General features: G+C 41.1%; 1 protein-coding gene across 9 annotated transcripts in view; it reads right to left on the bottom strand.

Annotated features, from left to right (window-relative positions):
• Positions 1-1,696: 1,696 nt before the first annotated feature.
• Positions 1,697-27,156, bottom strand: part of PHF8 (PHD finger protein 8) — a 112,589-nt gene continuing 87,129 nt past the window's right edge. For 6 of the 9 annotated variants that reach the window (XM_073799227.1, XM_073799226.1, XM_073799225.1 and 3 more), the window contains 3 exons: positions 9,298-9,407; positions 5,264-5,600; positions 1,697-4,313 (listed from right to left, as the gene is read on the bottom strand). In XM_073799227.1, coding sequence (XP_073655328.1) covers positions 4,225-4,313; positions 5,264-5,600; positions 9,298-9,407 — 536 coding nt within the window. In that variant the 3' untranslated portion in view covers positions 1,697-4,224. Of the gene's footprint in view, positions 4,314-5,263; positions 5,601-7,544; positions 8,537-9,297; positions 9,408-27,156 lie in introns of those variants that run through there. The other 3 variants (XM_073799230.1, XM_019943609.3, XM_073799229.1) reach the window with 2 other exon arrangements.

The raw sequence follows: 27,156 nt of genomic DNA, 5'->3' as shown, positions 1-27,156 counted from the left end.
TGTACTCAGGACAGGTCAGGGCTAGAGGATTCAGTATGGGAATTAACAGCATCCAGAAAGTTTAGGAGTGACCATGCATTAGAGGGCTCCATAGGTGAGATCATTCCATCTGATATCAAGACAAGCAATCTCCCCCAAATTACTTGGTTAATCATTGAGAAGGCAGGCTCTTAGTGACAAGTCCTATGCACTTTCCCACTCCATATTGAAAAGAGAGAAGACTGAAGTTGGGTGTTCTTGTTCTCCTTCCATTTGTTAGACAGAAGCCTCTCATCTGCTGGTACCTCCTGCATAAATGAGTAAGGTGACCAAGACTCTAGCTTCTCCTCTAACCTGAGGCTGGTGACAATGCTTTGGCCCCTTACTGGAAAGGGTGGGGTGGGAGTTGGTGACAGAGAGAACCCAGCCCACCATTCCTGCAAGGACTCTAAAATCCCTCCTCTCTTCCCTGTTGCCTCTCTACCAGGAGACACAGTTCCCCCATGCCCCAGACAAGAAACTTCTCTATCCAAATCCTGCCCAATACCAAGATTCACATTGGGAGAGCTGGAGGAGGTCATTTAGCCGGTAGGTGCCAAACCCAGCCAGCCTCACCCCAAAGCCTACAGAAGCAAAATCTCCAGGATGAAGAAATCCTGATTGGGTTCAAACTTCTTTTACAGTGACCCTCAGACAGTAAGCAGCCTGCTGTCGGTCACAGAGTCCAGGTGGTGGTAAATTTGGAACTGAGGCTTCTGACATCACCCCAAGGGCTCTCCTCAGGACACAACTCTCAATGCTACGTCTTGCACACAAGTGCTCAATAAACTTCTGTTGGGTCATTGAGCTGCTGAAATTTTTCTAACATGATGAGAGGAAAGAACATGAATTTTGGCATCAGGGAGATCCTGTTGTGGAAGGCCAGTGGCAAGCTTCAGTCTCCTTCACTGTAAAATAGGGCTAGTAACTATCTCCTGGGGTTGTCAGTGAGAATTAAATGACATATCCTAGGTAAAATCCCTAGCCCAACGCCTGGCACAGAAGAGGCACTTAAATGGTAGTGGTTATCAGTGAGAGGTGCTAGAACAGAGTAATAAGAACACAGACTGTGGAACCAGGTTGGCTCCACAACGTATGATGTGTGATGCCGGAAGTTTCCTTTGCCTGTTTCCTCATCAGTAGCATGAGGATACTGGTGATGATGAAATGAATCAATATACATAGAACACTAAGAGCAGTATCTGGCACAAGGAAATGAGCATGATATGCTAGCTCTAATAATTATATCCCTTGCACTGGCCCTAAACACAGTAATCAAGTTCAGCTTGGAGAAACATGTCAGAGAGAGAGAGAGAGAAGGGGAAGAAAAAATAAAACCCCACAACTTCACATTCACAGAAAGAGGATACAGGTATAGTCAGTAAAAACTGCCCATGGAAGCCATGGAAAGCCTTCCCAACAAACTTGTCAGGCCCCTTTGAATTGTTGCACCCCCTTCTTTTCTGCTCACTATACTTTTGACTTATTGGTGTGTGAACTGTGTCTCTTGTGAGGGCAGGGATCCTGTCCCCTCCCCACCTCAGGCATAAGGCTGTGCACTAGGGAAGAGGTGAGTTGATGAGAGAGACAGAATGTAAAGAGAAGGCAGTACTCCTGGACCCCAACACCCCACCACTCCCACCACCACCAAAAAAAAAAAGAATGCTGAGCAAAGCAATTGCCAAGATAAATCACTTTTATCTCTATAGGAAAGGGAGGATCTAAAAAAAATATATAAATTACATTAGTAACACAACATAAGAAAAAAACGGGGGAAAAAAAACCAACAGAGAAGTCTGTATGATGCTATTCTAACCTGTTTATAAAAAGGCCCTGCATCAGAAATTCACAATCCTACCCACTTCTAAAAATATATTTAGACATGTACAGAAGCGGTGGGCTTGTTTTTAAATTGCTTTTTTGTAAAAATATATTAAAGGTGAATAGAAATCCTCTCTCCCTGCCCCCTATCCAAGCCCCAGCTCTGTGCTGGGGATTGGAGACCAGAGGTAACTCTCTCATCATGTTCTAAACCTTGGTTACAACCACTCCCAACCCCTCCCCAACTCACTTCACTTAGAACCTGAAACATTAAAAAAAAAAAAAAGCACACTAGCCTCTTTGGAAAAGCGTAAATCTGAGGGTAAACTTGCTTTTCATTTAAAACACAAAACAACAAACAGCCAGCTCTGAGAGCCCAACTAAATTAAACAGAAACCCAGTCAAATGGAGGTTGGGTTTCAGCTCCACAAAACTTTTAACAAAGAAACAGAAGGGAAAGAGGCCTGGAACCAGGGGGGATATGCTAGCAATTTAGCTGCCTTTGAAGGATCAAGGGGAGGGGGGTGTTAATGGGCAGAAGGGCTGGGGTCCTGGTCTTGGTTACAGCAGTCAGGGCCTAGTCAGGCAGTTGCCTACACAGGGACACAGGCTGCCCTCCTTCCCTCCCCTCACTACCCTCTGTTGCTTTGAAATCCCCAAGAAAAGCAAAGCTGGGCAGAAACAGAGGGAAGGGGAGTGGGAACCTCACGTGCTAAGGGGGAGGTAGCCAGGCTTTTTTGCCTTTGGTGTGAATAGATGGAGGACTGCTTGGCCCCTGGGGCCCCCAAGATAGGAAAAGGAAATGGGGCTAAGGGACCCCTGATTCCAAGGAAGGAGAGTAGATGGGCTGTGGAGAAAAGAAAGACAAACTGGAGACACGAAGACAACCAGGGAAGCCTCACATATTCCCTGTGGCCTGCACAGTAGCTGTTAAGTTCCCCAGAAGCACTGAGAAAACTGAGGTGAAGTTAAAGTGGGGGGTAGAAGACAATGAAGCACTCCACTTGGGCAGTGCCGAAATGGAGAGAGGGAGACATTCTCCATCCAGTCCAGGTCACCAGGGAGGCAAGACAGGTGGGAGGTGGAGGGAGCTGGGGGAGGGTGAGGGAGGGGGTGGGCACTGTCTGGACAATAGAAACATTCACAAAGGGAAGAGGGGGTGGGAGGTTCAGATGATCTGCTCCTTTACAGGTGGGCATCTCCGCTCCTAGGCTCGGGCTCCCCCCACATCAGCACTCTGCTTGAGCGTCCACCTGACATCTGGGAGTGTAAAGGTCCAGGAGTGAAGATGTGAGTTCTGAAGTCTTCTTCAGACCAAGACCTCAAGGTGGGGAGAGAAGCAGGGAGGCTCCTGATGGAGAACCTGGGGTGAGCTGTCCTGCCACATCCTCTCCAGAAGGTCCAGGCTGTGCTCTGTGGTACGGGTGAAGGGATCAGGCCGTAGAGCAAGGGCTATCTGCTTCAGTGGCAGATGCTTTCAAGGCGTTTGGGAGATGGTTTTTGCATCCTGGGGCCCAGCCAAAGCTATGTGGATAATGTTCTGCAGGACCTCAAACTCTAGGCAAATCCCTGGAGCTCACCCTGGGAGAGGTGGCTTCGTCTGTAGCCACCCAAAAGTAGTTTCCTCCAATGGGCTACAAAGTCTCGGTCAAAGTCTTGGGTGTTGGTCCTCTCCCCACCTTGAGAAGTGACAGGAATCTCTCTTCCTCCCGAGGATGAATGAAGTCAGCCCATGGCCTTTCTAGGCCACTCTGGAAATGGCCCACGGTGGCGCAGCAAGAAGACTCTGGGCCCTCCTCTTTATTTCCATGAAGCATTTGGCAAGAGGGGGCAGAGGCCAGAGCCTTCTCCCAGGAACGAGTCTTGAGTGGGACACATCCATTGGGCTAAGAGGAGGCAGGAGAATGGGCAGAGGTGGGCAAGCTTCTGGAGACAGGGATGGAGCCACAGAAAGTGTTGAGCACTGGGCCTCCCACTTCATGACCAGGGAAATACCGAGGGGCCCAGGCTCTCCTCATGCCTCTCCTCGTCCTGCTTTCCAGCTTTAAGTGGGGATGACAGTAAAGGGCAGACAAAGCTGGTGAAAGGGAAATGGATTGGGGCAGCAGAAAAGAGGGCTCTAGTCAGCTGGAAACCTCTCCCATTTACTGGCTACTCAGAGATATGCAAAAGGCAGGCAGGATGCTCCAGTGGAAGTGGGGAAGGGAGTTGAGGGAGTAGGTGAAGGGGCCCATGGGAGAGTCCGTGCCTTTGGTCAGTTCCAAGAAAGCAGGACAATGCGCCTCAGCACCTTGTCCGGGGCAGGCAGGATCCAGGAGTGCCCCGAGAATTGACAACGGAGAAGGCAGTGGGGGTGAAGGGGTGAGGGGTAGGACACAAAGGGGATCACAGAAGCAGTTTGCCATTTCTGTGGATTTTCAGGATACGGCCGAGTCTCTGCTTTGCTGTAGCCAGGCCCTTTTTGGGACGCTTTCCTGTGGGGGAAGGGAGAGGTAAGCAAAGGGTATGGCAAGGGTGCCAGCAGCAGCTCCAGCACCAACTGTCCTTGGGCCACCCCCCTCCTCTGTTCCTCTGCCCACAGTCTCCCCATCCTTATGCCTGGCTCCAGGACCATCTTGGGCCAAGAGGCCCTCCTTAACTACTCCAATCCAACACCACATGCTTTGGCTCTTCCTCCTATGACCTCCTGCAGTGGCTACAGACTCCCTGGTTACTCTGTCTGGTTACTTTTCCCCACTGATTTCTTTGGTCCCAATCATTTTCCTTCCTAACTTCTGCAAGATGATTGTGCCTCTCCATCTTCTTATCCTGCCCACCAGGATTGAACAAGTGCCTGGTTAGTGATTATAGCTCAGTGTCCCTGAAGTTGCCACTCCCAGGGCCTTGTTTCATTAGAAACCCCATCCTCATCATCCCAATGCCGCACCAATCTCATCACCCTTGAGCTGCGTACTCTAGGGACTGGGCTTTCAGAGCCAAAGTGAGGAAAAGGAGGGCTTGAGCCCTCCCCGCTTCCTCTTTCCCCACATCAAATCACCTCATCACCACATCACCACATCAATCACGTGTCCCATGTGACCTCCTCCATATTTGATCAATTTATCCCCTCCTTCATTCCCTCTGCCAGAGCCCTAGCCTCTCTTCACTGCAGCCTGGACTTGTGTATGTGCCTCCTTCCTAGACTTCCCACCTTCAACCCACCCTCCACTCTGGCCTACCGGAAGGATCTTCCCAAACCCACATCTGGGTTTGTCTCTGCTTAACACTAGTCAATGTCTCTTCATGGCCTATGAGGTCAAGTCCAAGTATCTTAGGTTGCCCATCACTGTCCCTCCCAGGTGTTCTCATTTACCAGAATGCTTAAGGGTTTGAAGCCAGTGACTCTAAGATCCTTCTCAGTTCTACAACCATATGGCAGTCATACCTGGTCCTGTTTGATTGCTCTGGGAGCCAACTGAAGGGCGCCGCTGGGTCAAGAAGACACCAGGGGCCATGGGTGTGGTGCTGCGGTTTGCCTGGGCCATGCCAAAGGCGTTGGGACGAGCAGTATACTCATGGTCAGCAAGACTTCCTGAGAGGGCCTCTTGTTTAGGCTCAGGGGGAGGCAGGGGTGAGGAGGAGGTGAGAAGTTGGGGTGTAGTGGCCAGAGTTGGGCCTGGTACTGCCACGCTGAGATTAGGCTCTTGAGGGCGAGGCTGTTCTACCTCCTTCAACAAAGTCTTCTTCTTGATATATTTCTTCTTTTGGGCCTTCTGTAGCTCCTGAAACACAAGCCAAATGGGAGGGGAGAATTTAGGAGTGAAGAAAAGAGAAGAAAATTTCCCAGAAAGGAATCTAGACGGTGGTCAGTGTGGTTCTACAACCTGCCCCTACTCCAAGCTTAGCCTGGATATATGTACACACAACACACAGGCCTTCCAATACCTCAGGTCCTTTGGTATCAACCATTCTTAAGTCAACACTGCTACTAACCAGTACAGTGGCAACAGAAGGGTAAATGAGTTCAGAGACTTGGGTTTTGGTCCTAGAATTGCCACTTATGAGGTGAACCATGGACATGACTAATAATAATAGCTAAATTTACACCAGCAGCTGACGCACTTTATATGTTTGACCTCATTTACTCCTTAGAACAGCCCTGAGAAGGAAAATCCCTCAGTTTACAGATGAGAAAACTGAGGTACAGGGATATTAAGAAACATGAGCCCAAAGCCTCACAGCTGAACAGTTGTTGGGTTCAGGATTCAACTAGGTCTATGTGAACACCCACCCTGCACAATTCTCAAAATGGGACATCTGCGAGTGAAAGAGTAGCAGCTTTGGAATGAGATAAACTTGGGTTCAAATCTAGGCTTGTGCTCCCTAAGTTGGATGACCTTGGTCAAGTTACTAATCTTTCTGAAATTCAATTGCCTCATCTGTAAAATGGGCAAAACAATAGCTGGTTTTCAGGGCTGCTGGAAAGATTAAATAATGACATAAAACACATAGCACATAGTAGGTACTCAACAAATGAGAAACTATTATTCTATCTTCATCTCTTACAATGGTTTCTATTCTTCTTGCTGGTCTTTTCTTTTAATAGAGGACAGTCTTCCAGGTCACTGGATCTTAAAATCTCAGTTTTGGATGGGAGGGATGAATAAGGAGTTGTGTCACTTCTCACAATATCTTGGATTTCATCCATCCATTGCTCTATGAATATACTATCCACTGTGTAGTGGGTACCTTTATAGTGGGCACCTGGACCCCTGAGAACCTGGAAAGGTGGTGCTGAGAGCATGTGAACGACTTCACCTTCTGAAATGCTACACAGCCACAGAGACCAACTCAGTGATTACATTTCTTTGCCTTCTCTTGGCAACACAGGCCTACTCCTGCCTTCGGAAGATCTGACAGGCTGTGGCTACCTTAGGAATTTTTGTGGGACGAGAATAATAATATTAGTAATATATGCCAGGCACTGTTCTATAATTTAACTCATTTAATACTCCTATGAAGCATGAGAAAAAAAGAATTATAATTCCATTTTTATGAGAAGAAACTGGCACAGAGAGGTTAAGTCACTTTCCTAAGGTTATAGGAACAGTAAGTGGCCAAGCTGCGATTCAGACCCAAGCCATCTGTCTTCAGAGTCTCTTTTATCAGCCAAAATACTTGTTACTCCATCCATACCAAGAACTGCATTTCTGCCCCCATTTCTCTCATCTGAATCCAGAAATTATCTCTTCATACCTAGATCACATAGTTTAAAATTTTCTACTTTTGTTGCCAATCTCCCTTTCATATACATCATCCAGATCCCCCCCCACAGAAGACTAGACTATCTTATGACAGGGCCACTTTCACCTTATCTCAAAAGGCCATCAGCAAGTCCCCACCCAAGTTCAGACTCCCTGGCCTGACATTTATGGTCATCCATCGTCTGGCCACTTATACCTAGCCAACCTGTAGTGATAATGATGAAAGCTAATGTGTCTACAGTACTTACCGTGTGGCAAGTGCTGTTCTCAGAGCTTTTACATATATTACCTCATCTAATCCTCAGACAGAGTCTATGAGGAAACTGAGGCACAGAGAAATTAAGTAACTTGCTCAAGTGGGAGGGAGAAGATTTGAACTCAGGCAGGCTGGCTCCAGAATTCATTTTTTAACCTCTATTTATCTTACTCCATTCCCCAACAAGAAGCCTCCAATCCAAAAAGATCTGTTCATTCTTTTATTCATTCATTCATTCACTCAACCAACAATGACTAAACACATGCTTAACATAGTAGGGATACCAAGTCAAATTAGATATGTCTTCACCCTTGAGGCCCTTACAGTTTAATAAGGAACAAAGAAAAGTACACTTATGATTGTAAGTACCATGAGAATGCTATGGAAGCACAGAAGGCCACTGAAATAAACTGGTGGTGGATGGTGTGAAGGGGTGTTAGGTAAAGGCATCTGAGAGGGCATGATTCCCAATGGGCAGAGGGAACGGTTTGTGCAAAGGCACAGAGGCATGAGACAGTCTGATACATTGAATGAACAATGAGTACCGTAATGCAATAGTATGAGTGGTGTAAAGGGCATGCATGAAGGGTTGACACAAGGTCAGGGAGGAGAGGTAACCAGAGGGCAAATCAAGAGGGCCTTGTGTGCTTACGAAGGAATCCCCTTCTCCTGGAATGCCACCCTTTCCCCTCCAAAAGCTTAGCCTGCAAAACCCTTCCCAATTTCAAATCTCTTCTTTGAGGTCATCTCTGATCAACTCCACAGAAGTGAGCTCCACAGAAGGCACTAAGAGTAGTTTTCAAACCTTTAATTAATTTGTTCATTTAAAGCAGTCAAACTTCCTTTTTTTACAAATTACATCTTACATGGCACTAGGATATACATAATAGAGAAAAGTTCTGGACAAAGAATGGCCGCCTGTACTGGTTGGTCTCTGCTGGCTTCCATCAATAGCCTCCAAAACATTTCTAAACTCTGGAACTCCACAGAACATCATATGAAAAACATCATTCTATTAAATTTTATTTAAATAGGATGTAATTACTGAATTATATAAACATTTAACTATTTCACTTTATTTTAATAGCAAGTAACATGAAATCTGAAGTTAGAGGATATGAGTTTGAATCTTGTCTCCTCCATTTACTGGCTGTATTATCCTGGACTAGTCACTTAAAGAGAGCCTCATTTTCTTCACCTGTAAAATGATGAAAATATTACCTATTGAAAAGGGTTATTGAGCAGATTACATGAGACACATGGAAGCACCTAACATAAAGCAGATGCTCAATAAATGCTCTAAGCTATAGGATGTGGCATGAGGATCTAAGGGGATACTGATAAGGAGAGAACCACAAGATTCACTTCCAACTGCTCTCAGGGTTGCCAAGCACATTTAAGAACTTTGAAAACTATAACATGCTAGGAAGTTAACTTGATTCTAGGACAAAAATTAGTGGGTGAAGTTTTCTTGGGAAGCATGGGGTGAAGATCAGGCAAAGTATTTGGTACAGAGGACAAGAAAAGCCTCTCTCCGAAAAAACCAAATTCCGATACAGATGAGAGACTGAGAAACTGAGTGTACTCAACTGAGTCACCTCCTTGGAGCTTCATCTGAAGACAAGAGCTCTCACCCAAGGACAGACTTGGTCCTTCCCATCTGAGAGGTTTTCACACACCCAGAAAGGCAAGTGATATTTTCAAGGGCTTTTCTCTGGCCCCCTATTTTCTTTCATCCTAAATCATTTCAACGGTGTGCTCTGTGGAAGTAGCTTGTCACTGAGTTGGTATATGTAGGATATAGGAGGGAGCTGGGATACTGCCATGGATAAAGATCACAAGTTACCCACTTCCCAATGAGACAATGGTAAGATCCTGTCAGCCTGGAGGTCTGAGTTTTGAGGCTCCAAATCAAACTGGAATCAGTGGCAGGGCCATTGCCTGAGTGTCAGCACTTACCTGCTGGGCCAACTTTGCAGCTGCTGCAGCCAAGCCTGTCTCAATGGAAGCTACCCGAGTCCCCTCACGCACAGGACGGTCCTGCTTTGGTAGAGTTGGGGTCACACGGGCTGCAGAAGGAACAGAATGAAGACATTTATCTGAATGACAATCATATTCCCTACCTCTGAGCCCCCCAAAGGTGGTCTCATTGGTTTTCCTGCTTCGAGCTTTTTACAAAGCCAGATTTTGCTTCCCATTGGGTAAAAAGCTAATTCACAAATGCCCAAGGTACACAAAGCACACACTGATTAAAAGATAAAAGTTAATTTCCCTGAATTGGCATGTAAAGTTGTCCATGTTCTACTCCCTACCTACCTCCCCAACCTTATTTCCATTCCCATATCCTCAGCTTCTCCAGACAGAATGGCTTCCTTATTACACCTCCAGAACATGTACAGCTCATCCTCTCTCCCTGTGCCTTCATCCTCATCATCTACACTGCCTGGAGTACCCTCTTCCCTTTTTTCCACCTCTTTAAAACCTGTCCATTATTCAAAAGTAAGCTGAAATCAATCTTCTGTGCAAAACGGCTAGGACCTCTTTGGCTCACACTGAACCCTCCCCTCCCCTGAACTTAGGTACAAGTCACTTAATACATAGCACATACTATCCTGTCTCATTCCCTAATGCTGATGTGTGTTAATCTATCTAATAACCAGGCTATGAGTTCCTAAAGAAGATCACCTTCTTGTATAACCTTTTTATATAATGCCTTAACAATCTTGAATCAAAAAAGTTACTCATCCCACATTTTACATAGGAAGTGTATTTCAGGATAACCAAACAGCCCCAGATGATGAGGGAAAGCTGTTCTTTACAGACGAATGCCAGCTAATAAATGTAAAAGGAATGACAAAATTAGAAAATCACACGTTTGTAAGCCCTAATGAAATAACTGATTCTAGGGAATTGGATATTCACACAGTACCAAAGTATTATCTCACAGATGACTTGCTAGTCTTGAGAAAAAAAAAAACTAACCTTACAATGATGAGATCAGGGGATCACCCCTTATTGTCACTAACAGAAAGATGGCCAACTTCATGCACCTCCTAATGCAATTCAATAGGAAATCTACAGCATTACCTGGGAAGTAGTTTTGCCAAGACCTAACATCAAGTAAGCAGTTCATATTACTTCCAGTTTTTAGGAAACAGAAATAAAAAAAAAAAAGTTAAATGACACCGAGGGCAAACAGTCATCCTATAAGATAACTGGCCTGGTTTCTTTAAAAACACAATGTCACAAAGAAGCAAACAAACAAATCTAGAAGGTGGGATGTGCTAAAGGACAATTATACTAGTTTTTATAACAAATCAACAGCATCAAACAAAAAAGGATTTCTCTAGATTAAGAGATATTCAAAAAACGTGATAGCCAAATGCCATATGGACCCTGTTCAGATCCTGATTTAAACAAATCCACTATGAAAATGCCTTTTCTTGTTAGACAATTAAGGAAATTTGATTATGGACTTAGTATTAGATAACATCAAGGAATTATCAATTTATTATTAATTTTGTTATGTATGATGACAGGACAGTGGTTATGTGAGAAAATGTATACTTTAGAGATGCATACTGAAGTACATGGTGGGGTGGGGAGGGAATGACACTATCTGGGATTTGCTTTAGACAGTTTTTAAAAAAAGAAGAAAGTTATAGATGAATCAAATATGGCAAAATCTTTACAACTGTTGATTCTCATTGGTGAGTGTATGGGATTTTACTCTTTTTAATTAATGAAAAAAGTCAATGTTACAGGAAAAAAAGAGGTGGTGGTGGTATCTGACCTAGATTTAAAGATTCCTTGGTTGGTTAGCTATTGTTATTGCTATAAAGGAGACTTTCTGTATAAGCAGTATGCAGATTTTAGAACAGGCAATTCAGGAGGTTGAAGTCCTTTCTTTAAAGGTGATATTGATATTTTACTTGTTTAAAAAGTGATCTGAAGCAAATCTAGCAAAAATGTTAACGCACAATTTTCAGTCATGGATTCTTGGGTATATTTTATATCGTTCTCCATAGTTTTGTGTGTGTGGTGGCTTTAAAACATGGCCCCAAATTCTTTGACATTTTTCCTATTAATAGGTGGGGTCTATGTTCCCTCCTGTTGAACCTAAGCAGGATCATTTGTAGCCTATAGAATGTGACAGAAGTGACACTGCATGACTTCTGAGGCTAGGTCAGAAAAGGCAACTTTAGTTTCTGCACTGCTTCCTGGAACACTCACACTTAGAGCCCTGAGCAACCACATAAGAAGTCTGATTGCCTTGAGGCCATCAGGCAGTGAGGAAGCTAGTCACATGGAGAGGTCACATGTTGGCACTCTGCTTGGTACTTCTAGTCTTTGAGTCCACCCAGCCCAGGCCCCAGACATGTGAGTTAATGAGACTTCAGATGATTCAAACTCTTGGCCATCCAGCCTTCAAATTATCCCAGCTGAGGCCCCAGACATCATGGAGTAGAGACAAGTTGTCCCCATTGTGTCCTTTCTAAATTCCTGACCTGTATAATACATAAGCATGTTGTTTTAATCTGAAAAAAATTAACCTCCTTGATTAGATCTGGATTTAGGGGGGAAAAAAAACTATGTAAGACATTTTGTAGGGACAGTTGAGAAAATCTGATCATAGAATGGTTTATTAGAAGATCTCAGGGAATTATTAACTGTTAAGTATAACAAAGTTAGTGTGGTTATGTAGGAGGACATTCTTATTCTTAGGAGATACTGAAGTATTACTTTGCAGTAGCTTTGTAAAGTACTTTGAAGTAGCTCAGTTACTTTGTAGTAGCTTTGTAAAGTACTTTGAAGTAGCTCAGTAAAAACTATAGACAGACAGATACAGATAATGAAGCAAATACAGAAAAATATTACAACTGTAGGATCTAAGTATTGAGAATATGGGTGTTTGTGTACTCTCCTACATTTATGGATGTTTGAAAATTCTCATAATAAAAAATTTTAAATAGTGAATGAGATTAAGAGATTATAATAACCAAATGAAATGTGTAGTCCTTGAATAGATCCTGGTTTAAATAAGCAAATTATAAAAGCTATTTTTGGTACAACTGGAGGAAATTTGAATAAGGATTTGGTATTAAATGATATTAGGAAGTAAATGTTACTTTACTTAGGTGTCAAATGATGGAACTATGGTTATGAAAGAAAAAGTCATTTTCATAGAGATGCATACTGAACTAATATTTAGTATGTCATGATGGATGAAATCCACAAAAAAGGCAAAGTTAAGGACTTCTAAAACGTCACTTCTGAATTAAAACAATGAAAAAACTGGCAAAAACTGTCATAATAAAATTTTTCAGAACTCTGGAAATTAACCAAAGGTTTACAGCTACCTGGAGAGCATTTATTTAAGAAAAAGCGCTGAATCTCAGTAAAAGCAGTGAGCTTTGTGGCATTTTAACTTGCCCTAGACCCATCCACTTCTCCCCAGCTCAGTGATAGCCTTGAAAAAAAACAGGCCACATTGCCAGTGATGTAGGGAACAGAAAGGAGCTGGAGCTTTCTTCCAAAGCCTAGTGCTCCCTGGGGAGCATTTATCAAAAATATTTAAAGGCAAGCGCTTAATGTCACAGATGCTTAAGGTGATGGATAACAGTTGTGGCAAACAAAAGACCAACCCAAAAGCTGAAAAGGAAAAGTTGAGGAATGAGATATCCACTGGGGATTAGAAAAGCTCTCACGTATTTCTGGGAATCTAAAAGACCATATGCATGCATAGGGGCTGTGTGCATGATCAGGAAAGACTTGAGAAATACCAGGCACTCACCTCTGGCTGACTTTGAGGCGCTGCAAAGCAGGAAGTGAAGGCTAAGGCACAGTTGTAAATTGCCTGCCTGAGTGCTGAAGGTATGTCCCAACATGCACATAGAGCCCCTTGTCAAGCACTGGGAGATTTACTGGTTCTAGGCATTTAAGGAAATCTCTGTCCAATCATTAGCTGACCACTAAGCTAACTGAGTAGAAACTTCTACTTTAGTGACTTTTCTGAACAAATTCTGTAAATAAACAAATAACAACAAGCAGCAACAAAACAAACCCTGGGGAGTGAAGTATCTGATTTCCAGAGTCGCCACATTATTTTAAATGTTCAGTTTTCAAAAAACATTAGAAGATATGCAAAGAAACAGGAAAGGGTAGCCACACACAGGAAAAAAGTAATGGATAAAAACTCTCCCTGACTACCTGAACGAAGTTGGACCTACTAGACAAGGACTTTATACCACCTATTTCAAACATGTTCAAAGAGCTAGACATGTCTAAAGAGCTAAATGAGAGTATGAGAATGACGTTTCACCAAATAAAGAATACCAATAAACAGACAGAAACCATAAAAAGGAATCAAATAGATATTTTCGAGTTGAAAAGTAATGGAAATGAAAATTTCACTAGAGGGTTTCAACAGCAGATTTGAGTAGGCAGAAGGAAGACTTAGTGACCTTCAAGAAAGGTCAATTGAGATTATCCAGTCTAACGAACAGAAAGAAAAAAGAATGAGGAAAATGAGCAGAGCCAAAGGGACCTGTGGGATGGATCAAATTTGCCAACATATGCATATGGGAGGCCCAAAAGGAGAGAGAAAAAGGGGTGGAAAGACTATTTAAAGAAATAATGCCTGAAACTTTTCCAAATTTGATAAAAAACTAATCTACATATCCAATAAGTTCAACAAACTATATGTCAGATAAACTCAGAGACTACATATCATAACCAAAACCAAAGACAAAGAGAGGACCTTGAAGTCAGCAAAACAGAAGTGACTCATAACATAAAAGACTGACAGTTTACTGATCATCAGAAACCATGGAGGAAAAAAAGCAGTAGGATGACATATTCAAAGTGCTTAAAGAAAATCACTGTCAACCAAGAATGCTACAACCAGCAGAACTATCCTTCAAAAAAGGAGAAATCAGGATATACCTAAATAAACAAAAACAGGACTTCCCTGGTGGTCCACTGGTTAAGACTCCATGCTTCCACGGCAGGGGTGTCGGTTGGATCCCTGGTCGGGGAAGCTCTGCATGCCGCTCAGTGCAGCCAAAAATTTGTTTAAAATAATAATAACTAATCATTCTAAAAAAAAAAGAATAAAAAAAAACCCCAGAGAAGTGAGACAGCAGAAGCAAGAAGAACTACAATCCTGCAGCCTGTGGGAAAAAACCACATTCACAGAAAGATACACAAGATGAAAAGGCAGAGGGCTATGTGGCAGATGAAGGAACAAGATAAAACCCAAGAAAAACAAGCAAATGAAATGGAGATAGGCAACCTTCCAGAAAAAGAATTCAGAATAATGATAGGGAAGATGATCCAGGACCTCGGGAAAAGAATGGAGGCAAAGATCAAGAAGACGCAAGAAATGTTTAACAGGGCTTCCCTGGTGGCACAGTGGGTGAGAGTCTGCCTGCCGATGCGGGGGCACGGGTTCGTGCCCCGGTCCGGATGGACCCCAAGTGCCACGGAGTGGCTGGGCCCGTGAGCCATGTCCGCTGAGCTTGCGCGTCCGGAGCCTGTGCTCCACAAAGGGAGAGGCTACAACACTGAGAGGCCCGTGTAGCGCAACAAAAAAAAAAAGAGAGAAATGTTTAACAAAGACCTAGAAGAATTAAAGAAAAAACAGAGATGAACAACACAATAACTGAAATGAAAACTACGCTAGAAGGAATCAATAGCAGAATAAGTGAGGCAGAAGAATGGATAAATGACCTGGAAGACAGAACAGTGGAATTCACTGCTGTGGAACAGAATAAAGAAAAAAGAATGAAAAGAAATGAAGATAGCCTAAGAGACCTCTGGGACAACATTAAATGCAACAACATTTGCATTATAGGGGTACCAGAAGGAGAAGAGAGAGAGAAAGGACCAGAGAAAATATTTGAAGAGATTATAGTCGAAAACTTCCCTAACATGGGAAAGGAAAAAGCCACGCAAGTCCAAGAGGCACAGCGAGTCCCATACAGGATAAACACAAGGAGAAACATGCTGAGACACATAGTAATCAAACTGGCAAAACTCAAAGACAAAGAAAAATTATTAAAAGCAGCAAGGGAAAATGACAAATAACATACAAGGGAACTCCCAAAAGGTTAACAGCTTATTTCTCAGCACAAACTCTACAAGCCAGAAGGGAGTGGCATGATATACTTAAAGTGATGAAAGGGAAGATCCTACAACCAAGACTACCCTACCTGGCAGGGATCTCATTCAGATTCGATGGAGAAATCAAAAGCTTTACAGACAAGCAAAAGCAAAGAGAATTAGCACCACCAAACCAGTTCTACAACAAATGCTAAAGAAACTTCTCTAAGTGGGAAACACAAGAGAAGAAAAGGACCTACGAAAACAACCCCAAAACAATTAAGAAAATGGTCATAGGAACATACATATAGATAATTACCTTAAACGGGAATGGATTAAATGCTCCAACCAAAAGACACAGGCTTGCTGAATGGATCCAAAAGCAAGACCCATACATATGCTGTCTACAAGAGACCCACTTCAGACCTAGGGACACATTCAGACTGAAAGTGTGGGGATGGAAAAAGATATTCCATGCAAATGGAAATCAAAACAAAGCTGGAGTAGCAATACTCATGTCAGATAAAATAGACTCTAAAATAAAGAATGTTGGGGAGAAAGAGGGGAAGATGGTGGAAGAGTAAGACGCAGAGATCACCTTCCTCCCCACAGATACACCAGAAACACATCTACACATGGAGCAACTCCTACAGAACACCTACTGAATGCTGGCAGAAAACCTCAAACCTCCCAAAAGGCTCAGAAGCAGCAGATTAAACCTCCACAATCAACTTGATGTACCCTGCAGATGCGGAATACATGAATAGACAACGAATCATCCCAAATTGAGGAGCCGTGTAGATGAAAGGCTCTTGGTGCTGCAGCCAGGAGTCAGTGCTGTGCCTCTGAGGTGGGAGAGCCAACTTCAGGACATTGGTCAACAAGAGATCTCCCAGCTCCACATAATATCAAATGGTGAAAATCTCCCAGAGATCTCCATCTCAACACCAGCACCCAGCCTCACTCAATGACCAGCAAGCCACAGTGCTGAACAACCTATGCCACACAACTAGCAAAACAGGAACACAACCCCACCCGTTAGCAGAGAGGCTGCCTAAAATCATAATAAGTCCACAGACACCTCAAAACACACCACCAGACGTGGACCTGCCCACTAGAGAGACAAGATCCAGCCTCATCCACCAGAACACAGGCACTAGTACCCTCCACCAGGAAGCCTACACAACCCACTGAACCAACCTTAGCCACTGGGGACAGACAACAAAAACAACGGGAACTACGAACCTGCAGCCTGCAAAAAGGAGACCCCAAACACAGTAAGATAAGCAAAATGAGAAGACAGAAAAACACACAGCAGATGAAGGAGCAAGATAAAAACCCACTAGACCTAACAAATGAAGAGGAAATAGGCAGTCTACCTGAAAAAGAATTCACAATAATGATAGTAAAGATGAACCAAAATCTTAGAAATAGAATAGACAAAATGCAAGAAACATTTAACAAGGACCTAGAAGAAATAAAGATGAAACAAACAATGATGAACAACACAATAAATGAAATGAAAAAGACTCTAGATGGGATCAATAGCAGAATAACTGAGGCAGAAGAACGGATAAGTGACCTGGAAGATAAAATAGTGGAAATAATAAATGCAGAGCAGAATAAAGAAAAAAGAATGAAAAGAACTGAGGACAGTCTCGGAGACCACTGGGACAACATTAAACGCACCAACATTCGAATTACAGGGGTTCCAGAAGAAGAAGAAGAAAAGAAAGGGACTGAGAAAATATTTGAAGAGATTATAGTTGAAAACTTCCCTAATATGGGAAAGGAAATAGTTAATCAAGTCCAGGAAGCACAGAGAGTCCCATACAGGATAAATCCAAGGAGAAATATGCCAAGACACATATTAATCACACTGTCAAAAATTAAATACAAAGAAAGCATATTAAAAGCAGCAAGGGAAAAACAACAAATAACACACAAGGCAATCGCCATAAGGTTAGCAGCTGATCTCTCAGTAGAAACTCTGCAAGCCAGAAGCGAGTGGCAGGACATACTGAAAGTGATGAAGGAGAAAAACCTGCAACGAAGATTACTCTACCCAGCAAGGATCTCATTCAGATTTGATGGAGAAATTAAACTCTTTATGGACAAGCAAAAGCTGAGAGAGTTCAGCACCACCAAACCAGCTTTACAACAAATGCTAAAGGAACTTCTCTAGACAAGAAACACAACAGAAGAAAAAGACCTATAATAACGAACCCAAAAGAATTAAGACAATAGGAATAGGAACATACATATCGATAATCACCTTAAATGTAAATGGACTAAATGCTCCCACCAAAAGACACAGACTGGCTGAATGGATACAAAAACAAGACCCATATATATGCTGTCTACAAGAGACCCACTTCAGACCTAGAGACACATACAGATTGAAAGTAAGGGGATGGAAAAAGATATTCCACGCAAATGGAAACCAAAACAAAGCTGGAGTAGCAATTCTCATATCAGACAAAACTGACTTTAAAATAAAGACTATTAGAAGAGACAAAGAAGGACACTACATAATGATCAAGGGATTCATCCAAGAAGAAGATATAACAATTGTAAATATTTATGCACCCAACATGGGAGCACCTCAATACATAAGGCAAGTACTAACAGCCATCAAAGGGGAAATCAACAGTAACACATTCATAGTAGGGGACTTTAATACCCCAATTTCACCAATGGACAGATCATCCAAAATGAAAATAAATAAGGAAACACAAGCTTTAAATGATACATGAAACAAGATGGACTTAATTGATATTTATAGGACATTCCATCCCAAAACAACAGAGCGTTCTCAAGTGCACATGGAACATTCTCCAGGATAGATCATATCTTGGGTCACAAATCAAGCCTTGGTAAATTTAAGAAAACTGAAATTGTATCAAGTATCACTTCTGACCACAAGGCTATGAGACTGGATATCAATCACAGGAAAAGATCTGTAAAAAATACAAACACATGGAGGCTAAACAATACACTACTTAATAACGAAGTGATCACTGAAGAAATCAAAGAGGAAATCAAAAAATACCTAGAAACAAATGACAATGGAGACACAACGACCCAAAACCTATGGGATGCAGCAAAAGCAGTTCTAAGAGGGAAGTTTATGGCAATATAAGCCAACCTTAAGAAGCAGGAAACATCTCGAATAAACAACCTAACCTTGCACCTAAAGCAATTAGAGAAAGAAGAACAAAAAAAAAAAAAAACCCAAAGTTAGCAGAAGGAAAGAAATCATAAAGATCAGATCAGAAATAAATGAAAAAGAAATGAAGGAAACAATAGCAAAGATCAATAAAACTAAAACCTGGTTCTTTGAGAAGATAAACAAAATAGATAAACCACTAGCCAGACTCATCAAGAAAAAAAGGGAGAAGACTCAAATCAATAGAACTAGAATTGAAAAAGGAGAAGTAACAACTGACACTGCAGAAATACAAAAGATCATGAGAGATTACTACAAGCAACTCTATGCCAATAAAATGGACAATCTGGAAGAAATGGACAAATTCTTAGAAATGCACAACCTGCCAAGACGGAATCAGGAAGAAATAGAAAATATGAACAGACCCATCACAATCACTGAAATTGAAACTGTGATTAAAAATCTTCCAACAAACAAAAGCCCAGGACCAGATGGCTTCACAGGCGAATTCTATCAAACATTTAGAGAAGAGCTAACACCTATCCTTCTCAAACTCTTCCAAAATATAGCAGAGGGAGGAACACTCCCAATTCCTTCTACGAGGCCACCATCACCTTGATACCAAAACCAGAAAAGGATGTCACAAAGAAAGAAAACTACAGGCCAATATCACTGATGAGCATAGATGCAAAAATTCTCAACAAAATATTAGCAAACAGAATCCAACAGCACATTAACAGGATCATACACCATGATCAAGTGGGGTTTATTCCAGGAATGCAAGGATTCTTCAATATATGCAAATCTATCAATGTGATAAACCATATTAACAAACTGAAGGAGAAAATCATATGATCATCTCAATAGATGCAGAGAAAGCTTTTGACAAAATTCAATACCCATTTACGATAAAAACCCTGCAGACTGTAGGCATAGAGGGAACTTTCCTCAAGATAATAAAGGCCATATATGACAAGCCCACAGCCAACATCATCCTCAATGGTGAAAAACTGAAAGCATTTCCACTAAGATCAGGAACAAGACAAGGTTGCCCACTCTCACCACTCTTATTCAACATAGTTTTGGAAGTTTTAGCCACAGCAATCAGAGAAGAAAAGGAAATAAAATGAATCCAAACCGTTAAAGAAGAAGTAAAGCTGTCACTGTTTGCAGATGACATGATACTATAATTAGAGAATCCTAAAGATGCTACCAGAAAACTACTAGAGGTAATCAATGAATTTGGTAAAGTAGCAGGATACAAAATTAATGCACAGAAATCTCTGGCATTCCTATACACTAATGATGAAAAATCTGAAAGTGAAATCAAGAAAACACTCCCATTTACCATTGCAACAAAAAGAATAAAATATCTAGGAATAAACCTACCTAAGGAGACAAAAGACCTGTATGCAGAAAATTATAAGACACAGATGAAAGAAATCAAAGATGATATAAAGAGATGGAGAGATATACCATGTTCTTGGATTGGAAGAATCAACATTGTGAAAATGACTCTACTACCCAAAGCAATCTATATATTCAATGCAATTCCTTATCAAACTACTACTGGCATTTTTCACAGAACTAGAACAAAAAATTTCACAATTTGTATGGAAACAAAAAAGACCCCGAATAGCCAAAGCAATCTTGAGAACGAAAAACGGAGCTGGAGCAATCAGGCTCCCTGACTTCAGACTATACTACTAAGCTACAGTAATCAAGACAGAATGGTATTGGCACAAAAACAGAAAGATAGATCAATGGAACAGGATAGAAAGCCCAGAGATAAACCCACACACATATGGTCACCTTATCTTTGATAAAGGAGGAAGGAATGTACAGTGGAGAAAGGCCAGACTCTTCAATAAGTGGTGCTGGGAAAACTGGACAGGTACATGTAAAAGCATGAGGTTAGATCACTCCCTAACACCATACACAAAAATAAGGTCAAAATGGATTAAAGACCTAAATGTAAGGCCAGAAACTATCAAACTCTTAGAGGAAAACATAGGCAGAACACTCTATGACATAAATCACAGCAAGATCCTTTTTGACCCACCTCCTAGAGAAATGGAAATAAAAACAAATACAAACAAATGGGACCTAATGAAACTTCAAAGCTTTTGCACAGCAAAGGAAACCATAAACAAGACCAAAACACAATCCTCAGAATGGGAGAAAATATTTGCAAATGAAGTAACTGACAAAGGATTAATTTCCAAAATTTATAAGCACCTCATGCAGCTCATTAACAAAAAACAAACAACCCAATCCAAAAATGGGGAGAAGACCTAAATAGACATTTCTCCAAAGAAGATATACAGACTGCCAACACACACATGAAAGAATGCTCAACATCATTAATCATTAGAGAGAGGCAAATCAAACCTACAATGAGATATCATCTCACACCAGTCAGAATGGCCGTCATCAAAAAATCTAGAAACAATAAATGCTGGAGAGGGTGTGGGGAAAAGGGAACACTCTTGTACTGCTGGTTGGAATGTGAAATTGGTTCAGCCACTGTAGAGAACAGTATGAAGGTTCCTTAAAAAACTACAAATAGAACTACCATATGACCCAGCAATCCCACTACTGGGCATATACCCTGAGAAAACGAAAATTTAAGAAGAGTCATGTACCAAAATGTTCATTGCAGCTCTATTTACAATAGCCCGGAGATGGAAACAACCTAAGTGTCTATCATCGGATGAATGGATAAAGAAGATGTGGCACATATATACAACGGAATATTACTCAGCCATAAAAAGAAACGAAATTGAGCTATTTGTAATGAGGTGGATAGACCTAGAGTCTGTCATACAGAGTGAAGTAAGTCAGAAAGAAAAAGACAAATACCGTATGCTAACACATATATATGGAATTTAAGAAAAAAAATGTCATGAAGAACCTAGGGGTAAAGCAGGAATAAAGACGCAGACCTCCTAGAGAACGGACTTGAGGTTATGGGGAGGGGGAAGGGTGAGTTGTGACAGGGCGAGAGAGTGTCATGGACATATACACACTAACAAACGTAGTAAGGTAGATAGCTAGTGGGAAGCAGCCGCATGGCACAGGGATATTGGCTTGGTGCTTTGTGACAGCCTGGAGGGGTGGGATAGGGAGGGTGGGAGGGAGGGAGACGCAAGAGGGAAGACATATGGGAACATATGTTTATGTATGACTGATTCACTTTGTTATAAAGCAGAAACTAACACACCATTGTAAAGCAATTATACCCCAATAAAGATGTTAAAAAAAAAAAAGATGTGGCACATATATACAATGGAATATTACTCAGCCATAAAAAGAAACGAAATTTAGCTTTTTGTAATGAGGTGGATAGACCTAGAGTCTGTCATACAGCGTGAAGAAAGTCAGAAAGCGAAAGACAAATACCGTATGCTAACACATATATATGGAATTGAAGAAAAAAAATGTCATGAAGAACCTAGGGGTAAGACAGGAATAAAGACACAGACCTACTGGAGAACGGACCTGAGGATATGGGGAGGGGGAATGATAAGCTGTGACAAAACGAGAGAGAGGCATGGACATATATAAATTAACAAACATAAGGTAGATATCTAGTGGGAAGCAGCCGCATGGCACAGGGATATCGGCTCGGTGCTTTGTGACCGACTGGAGGGGTGGGATAAGGAGGGTGGGAGGGAGGGAGATGCAAGAGGGAAGAGATATGGGAACATATGTATATGTATAACTGATTCACTTTGTTATAAAGCAGAAACTAACACACCATTGTAAAGCAATTATACCCCAATAAAGTTGTTAAAAAAAATAAAGAATGTTACAAGAGACAAGGAAGGACAGTACATAATGATCAGGGGATCAATCCAAGAAGAAGATATAACAATTATAAATATACATGCACCCACCATAGGAGCATGTAATTACATAATGCAACTGCTAACAGCTATAAAAGAGGAAATCGACAGTAACACAGTAATAGTGGGGGACTTTAACACCTCACTTACACCAATGTACAGGTCATCCAAAATGAAAATAAATAAGGAAACAGAAGCTTTAAATGACAAAACAGACCAGATAGATTTAATGGATATTTATAGGACATTCCATCCAAAAACAGAAGATTACACTTTCTTCTCACATCCAGACTCAGTAAGTTTAAGAAAATTGAAATCATATCAAGCATCTTTTATGACCACGCTATGAGATTAGAAATCAATTACAGGGGAAAAAACGTGAAAAAACACAAACACATGGAGGCTAAACAGTACGTTACCAAATAACCAAGAGATCACTGGAGAAATCAAAGAGGAAATCAAAAAATACCTAGAGACAAATGACAATGAAAACATGACGATCCAAAACCTATGGGATGCAGCAAAAGCAGTTCTATGAGGTAAGTTTATAGCTATACAAGCATACCTCAAGAAACAAGAAAAATCTCAAATAAACAATCTAATCTTACAACTGAAGGAACCAGAGAAAGAAGAACAAACAAAACCCAAAGCTAGCAGAAGGAAAGAAATCATAAAGATCAGAGAAGAAATAAATGAAATAGAAACAAAGAGAACAACAGCAAAGATTAATAAAAGTAAAAGTTGGTTCTTTGAGAAGATAAACAAAATTGATAAACCAGTAGCCAGAGTCATCAAGAAAAAGAGGGAGAGGACTCAAATCAATAAAATTAGAAATGAAAAAGGAGAAGTTACAACAAACAATGCAGAAATACAAAGCATCCTAAGAGGCTGCTACAAGCAACTCTATGCCGATAAAATGGAAAACCTGGAAGGAATGGACAAATTCTTAGAAAGGTATAACCTTCCAAGACTGAAACAGGAAGAAATAGAAAATATGAACACACCAATCACAAGCACTGAAATTGAAACTGTGATTAAAAATCTTCCAACAAACAAAAGTCCAAGACCAGATGGCTTCACAGGTGAATTGTATCAAACATATAGAAAAGAGATAACACCGATCCTTCTCAAACTCCTCCAAAAAATTGCAGAGGAAGGAACACTCACAATCTCATTCTATGAGGCCACCATCACGCTGATACCAAAACCAGAGAAATATACTACAAAAAAAAGAAAATTACAGACCAATGTCACTCATGAATATAGATGCAAAAAAACTCAACAAAATACAAGCAAACAGAATCCAACAACATATTAAAAGGATCATACACCATGATCAAGTGGGATTTATCCCAGTGATGCAAGGATTCTTCAATATATGCAAATCAATCAATGTGATACACCATATTAACAAATTGAACAATGAAAACCATATGATCATCTCCATAGATGCAGAAAAAGCTTTTGACAAAATTCAACACCCATTTATGATAAAAAGTCTCCACAACATGGGCATAGAGGGAAACTACCTCAATGCAATAAAGGCCATATATAACAAAACCATAGCAAACATCATTCTAAATGGTGAAAAATGAAAACATTTCCTCTAAGATCAGGAACAAGACAAGGATGTCCACTCTCGCCACTATTATTCAACATAGTTTTGGAAGTCCTAGCCATGGCAATCAGAGAGGAAAAAGAAATAAAAGGAATACAAATTGGAAAAGAAGAAGTAAAAGGGTCACTGTTTGCAGATGACATGATACTATACTTAGAGAATCCTGAAGATGCCACCAGAACACTACAAGAGCTAATCAATGAATTTGGTAAAGTTGCCGGATACAAAATAAATGCACAGAAATCTCCTGTATTCCTATACACTAATGATGAAAACTCTGAAAGACAAATTAAGGAAACACTCCCATTTACCATTGCAAGAAAACGAATAAAATACCTAGGAATAAACCTATATAGGGAGACAAAAGACCTGTATGCAGAAAACTATAAGCCACTGATGAAAGAAATTAAAGATGATACCAACAGATGGAGAGATATACCATGTTCTTGGATTGCAAGAATCAATATTGTGAAAATGACTATACTACCCAAAGGAATCTACAGATTCAATGCAATCCCTATCAAATTACCCATGACATTTTTTATGGCACTAGAACAAAAAATCTTAAAATTTGTATGGAGACACTAAAGACCCTGAAGAGCCAAAGCAGTCTTGAGGGAAAAAACCAGAGCTGGAGGAATCACACTCCTTGACTTCAAACTATACTACAAAGCTACAGTAATCAAGACACTATGGTACTGGCACAAAAACAGAAATACAGATCAATGGAACAGGATAGAAAGCCAGAGATAAACCCACGCACATATGGTCACCTTATCTTTGATAAAGGAGGCAAGAATATACAGTGGAGAAAAGACAGCCTCTTCAATAACTGGTGCTGGGAAAACTGGACAGGTATATGTAAAAGTATGAGATTAGAACACTCCCTCACACCATACACAAAAATAAGCTCAAAATGGATTAAAGACCTAAATGTAAGGCCAGAAACTATCAAACTCTTAGAGGAAAACATAGGCAGAACACTCTATGACATAAATCACAGCAAGATCCCTTTTGACCCACCTCCTAGAGAAATGGAAATAAAAACAAAAATAAACAATGGGACCTAATGAAACTTAAAAGCTTTTGCACAAATAAGGAAACCATAAACAAGACCAAAAGACAACCCTCAGAATGGGAGAAAATATTTGCAAATGAAGCAACTGACAAAGGATTAATTTCCAAAATTTACAAGCACCTCATGCAGCTCAATAACAAAAAAAACAAGCAACCCAATCCAAAAATGGGCAGGAGACCTAAATAGACATTTCTCCAAAGAAGATATACAGATTGCCAACAAACACATGAAAGAATGCTCAACATCATTAATCACTGGAGAAATGCAAATCAAACCTACAATGAGATATCATCTCACACCAGTCACAATGGCCGTCATCAAAAAATCTAGAAATAAATGCTGGAGAGGGTGTGGAGAAAAGGGAACACTCTTGCACTGCTGGTGGGAATGCAAATTGATACAGCCACTATGGAGAACAGTATGAAGGTTCCTTAAGAAACAAAAGTAGAACTACCAATACGACCAAGCAATCCCACTACTGGGCATATACCCTGAGAAAACCATAATTCAAAAAGAGTCATGTACCAAAATGTTCATTGCAGCTCTATTTAAAATAGCCAGGAGATGGAAGCAACCTAAGTGTCCATCATCGGATGAATGGATAAAGAAGATGTGGCACATATATACAATGGAATATTCCTTAGCCATAACAAGAAACGAAATTGAGTCATTTGTAGTGAGGTGGATGGACCTAGAGTCTGTCATACAGAGTGAAGTAAGTCAGAAAGAGAAAGACAAATACTGTATGCTAACACATATATATGGAATCTAAGAAAAAAAATGTCATGAAGAACCTAGGGGTAAGACGGGAATAAAGACACCGACCTACTAGAGAATGGACTTGAGGATATGGGAGGGGGAAGGGTAAGCTGTGACAAAGTGAGAGAGTGGCATGGACATATATACACTACCAAACATAAAATAGATAACTAGTGGGAAGCAGCCGCGTAACACAGGGAGATCAGCTCGGTGCTTTGTGACCACCTAGAGGGGTGGGATAGGGAGGGTGGGAGGGAGGGAGACGCAAGAGGGAAGAGACATGGGAACATATGTATATGTATAACTGATTCACTTTGTTATAAAGCAGAAACTAACACACCATTGTAAAGCAATTATACTCCAATAAAGATGTTAAAAAAAAGAACCTACTTTTAAAATGTGATAAAAGTTATTAGCTTTCTTTTTAGAGAAATATACATGGATATATGCATACATTTATGTTAAAAATACAGCAGTGTTAATTATTTGCTCTCTGAATGGGGAAACAATGGATAAGATCAGCTTTTGATACAGAAATATTCATATTTTTTATGTAGAATGAGGAAAAAATATCATAAATAAATTATATATATATTTGACTATTTCTTACTATATATAGAAAGGGCATATGAAAATATTGAAGACCTACATGAATAAATGGGCAAAAGTCAGACATAAAATTTACAAAAGAAAAAATTCTAAAGCTAATACAAACATATAGGAAATGTTAATCAAAGAAATGCAAATTAAATCAGTGAGATTCTGTTGTTTGCTTGTTAATTACCAAACATCAAAAAATACAATGATAGGAGGAAGGAAGATGGCAGAAGAGTAAGACGCAGAGATCACCTTCCTCCCCACAGATACACCAGAAATACATCTGCACGTGGAACAACTCCTACAGAACACCTGCTGAAGGCTGGCAGAAGACCTCAGACCTCCCAAAAGGCAAGAAACCCCCCACGTACCTGGGTAGGGCAAAACAAAAAAGAATAAACAAGAGACTACAGGATAGGGACGGGACCTGCACCAGTAGGAGGGAGCTGTGAAGGAGAAAAGGTTTCCACACACTAGAAGCCCCTGCATGGGCAGAGACTGCGGGTGGCGGAGGGGGGGAGCTGTGAAGCCGAGGAGGAGAGCGCAGCAACAGGGCTGTAGAAGGAAATGCAGAGAGATTTCCGCACAGTGGATCGGTGCCGACCAGCACTCACCAGCCCGAGAGGCTTGTCTCCTCACCCGCCGG

This window comes from Tursiops truncatus, chromosome X (genome assembly GCF_011762595.2).
Source record: "Tursiops truncatus isolate mTurTru1 chromosome X, mTurTru1.mat.Y, whole genome shotgun sequence".
Classification (NCBI taxonomy): Eukaryota; Metazoa; Chordata; class Mammalia; order Artiodactyla; family Delphinidae; genus Tursiops; species Tursiops truncatus.
The sequence above is the reverse complement of the archived record's forward strand: the minus strand, read 5'-3'. Positions and strand labels throughout refer to the sequence as shown.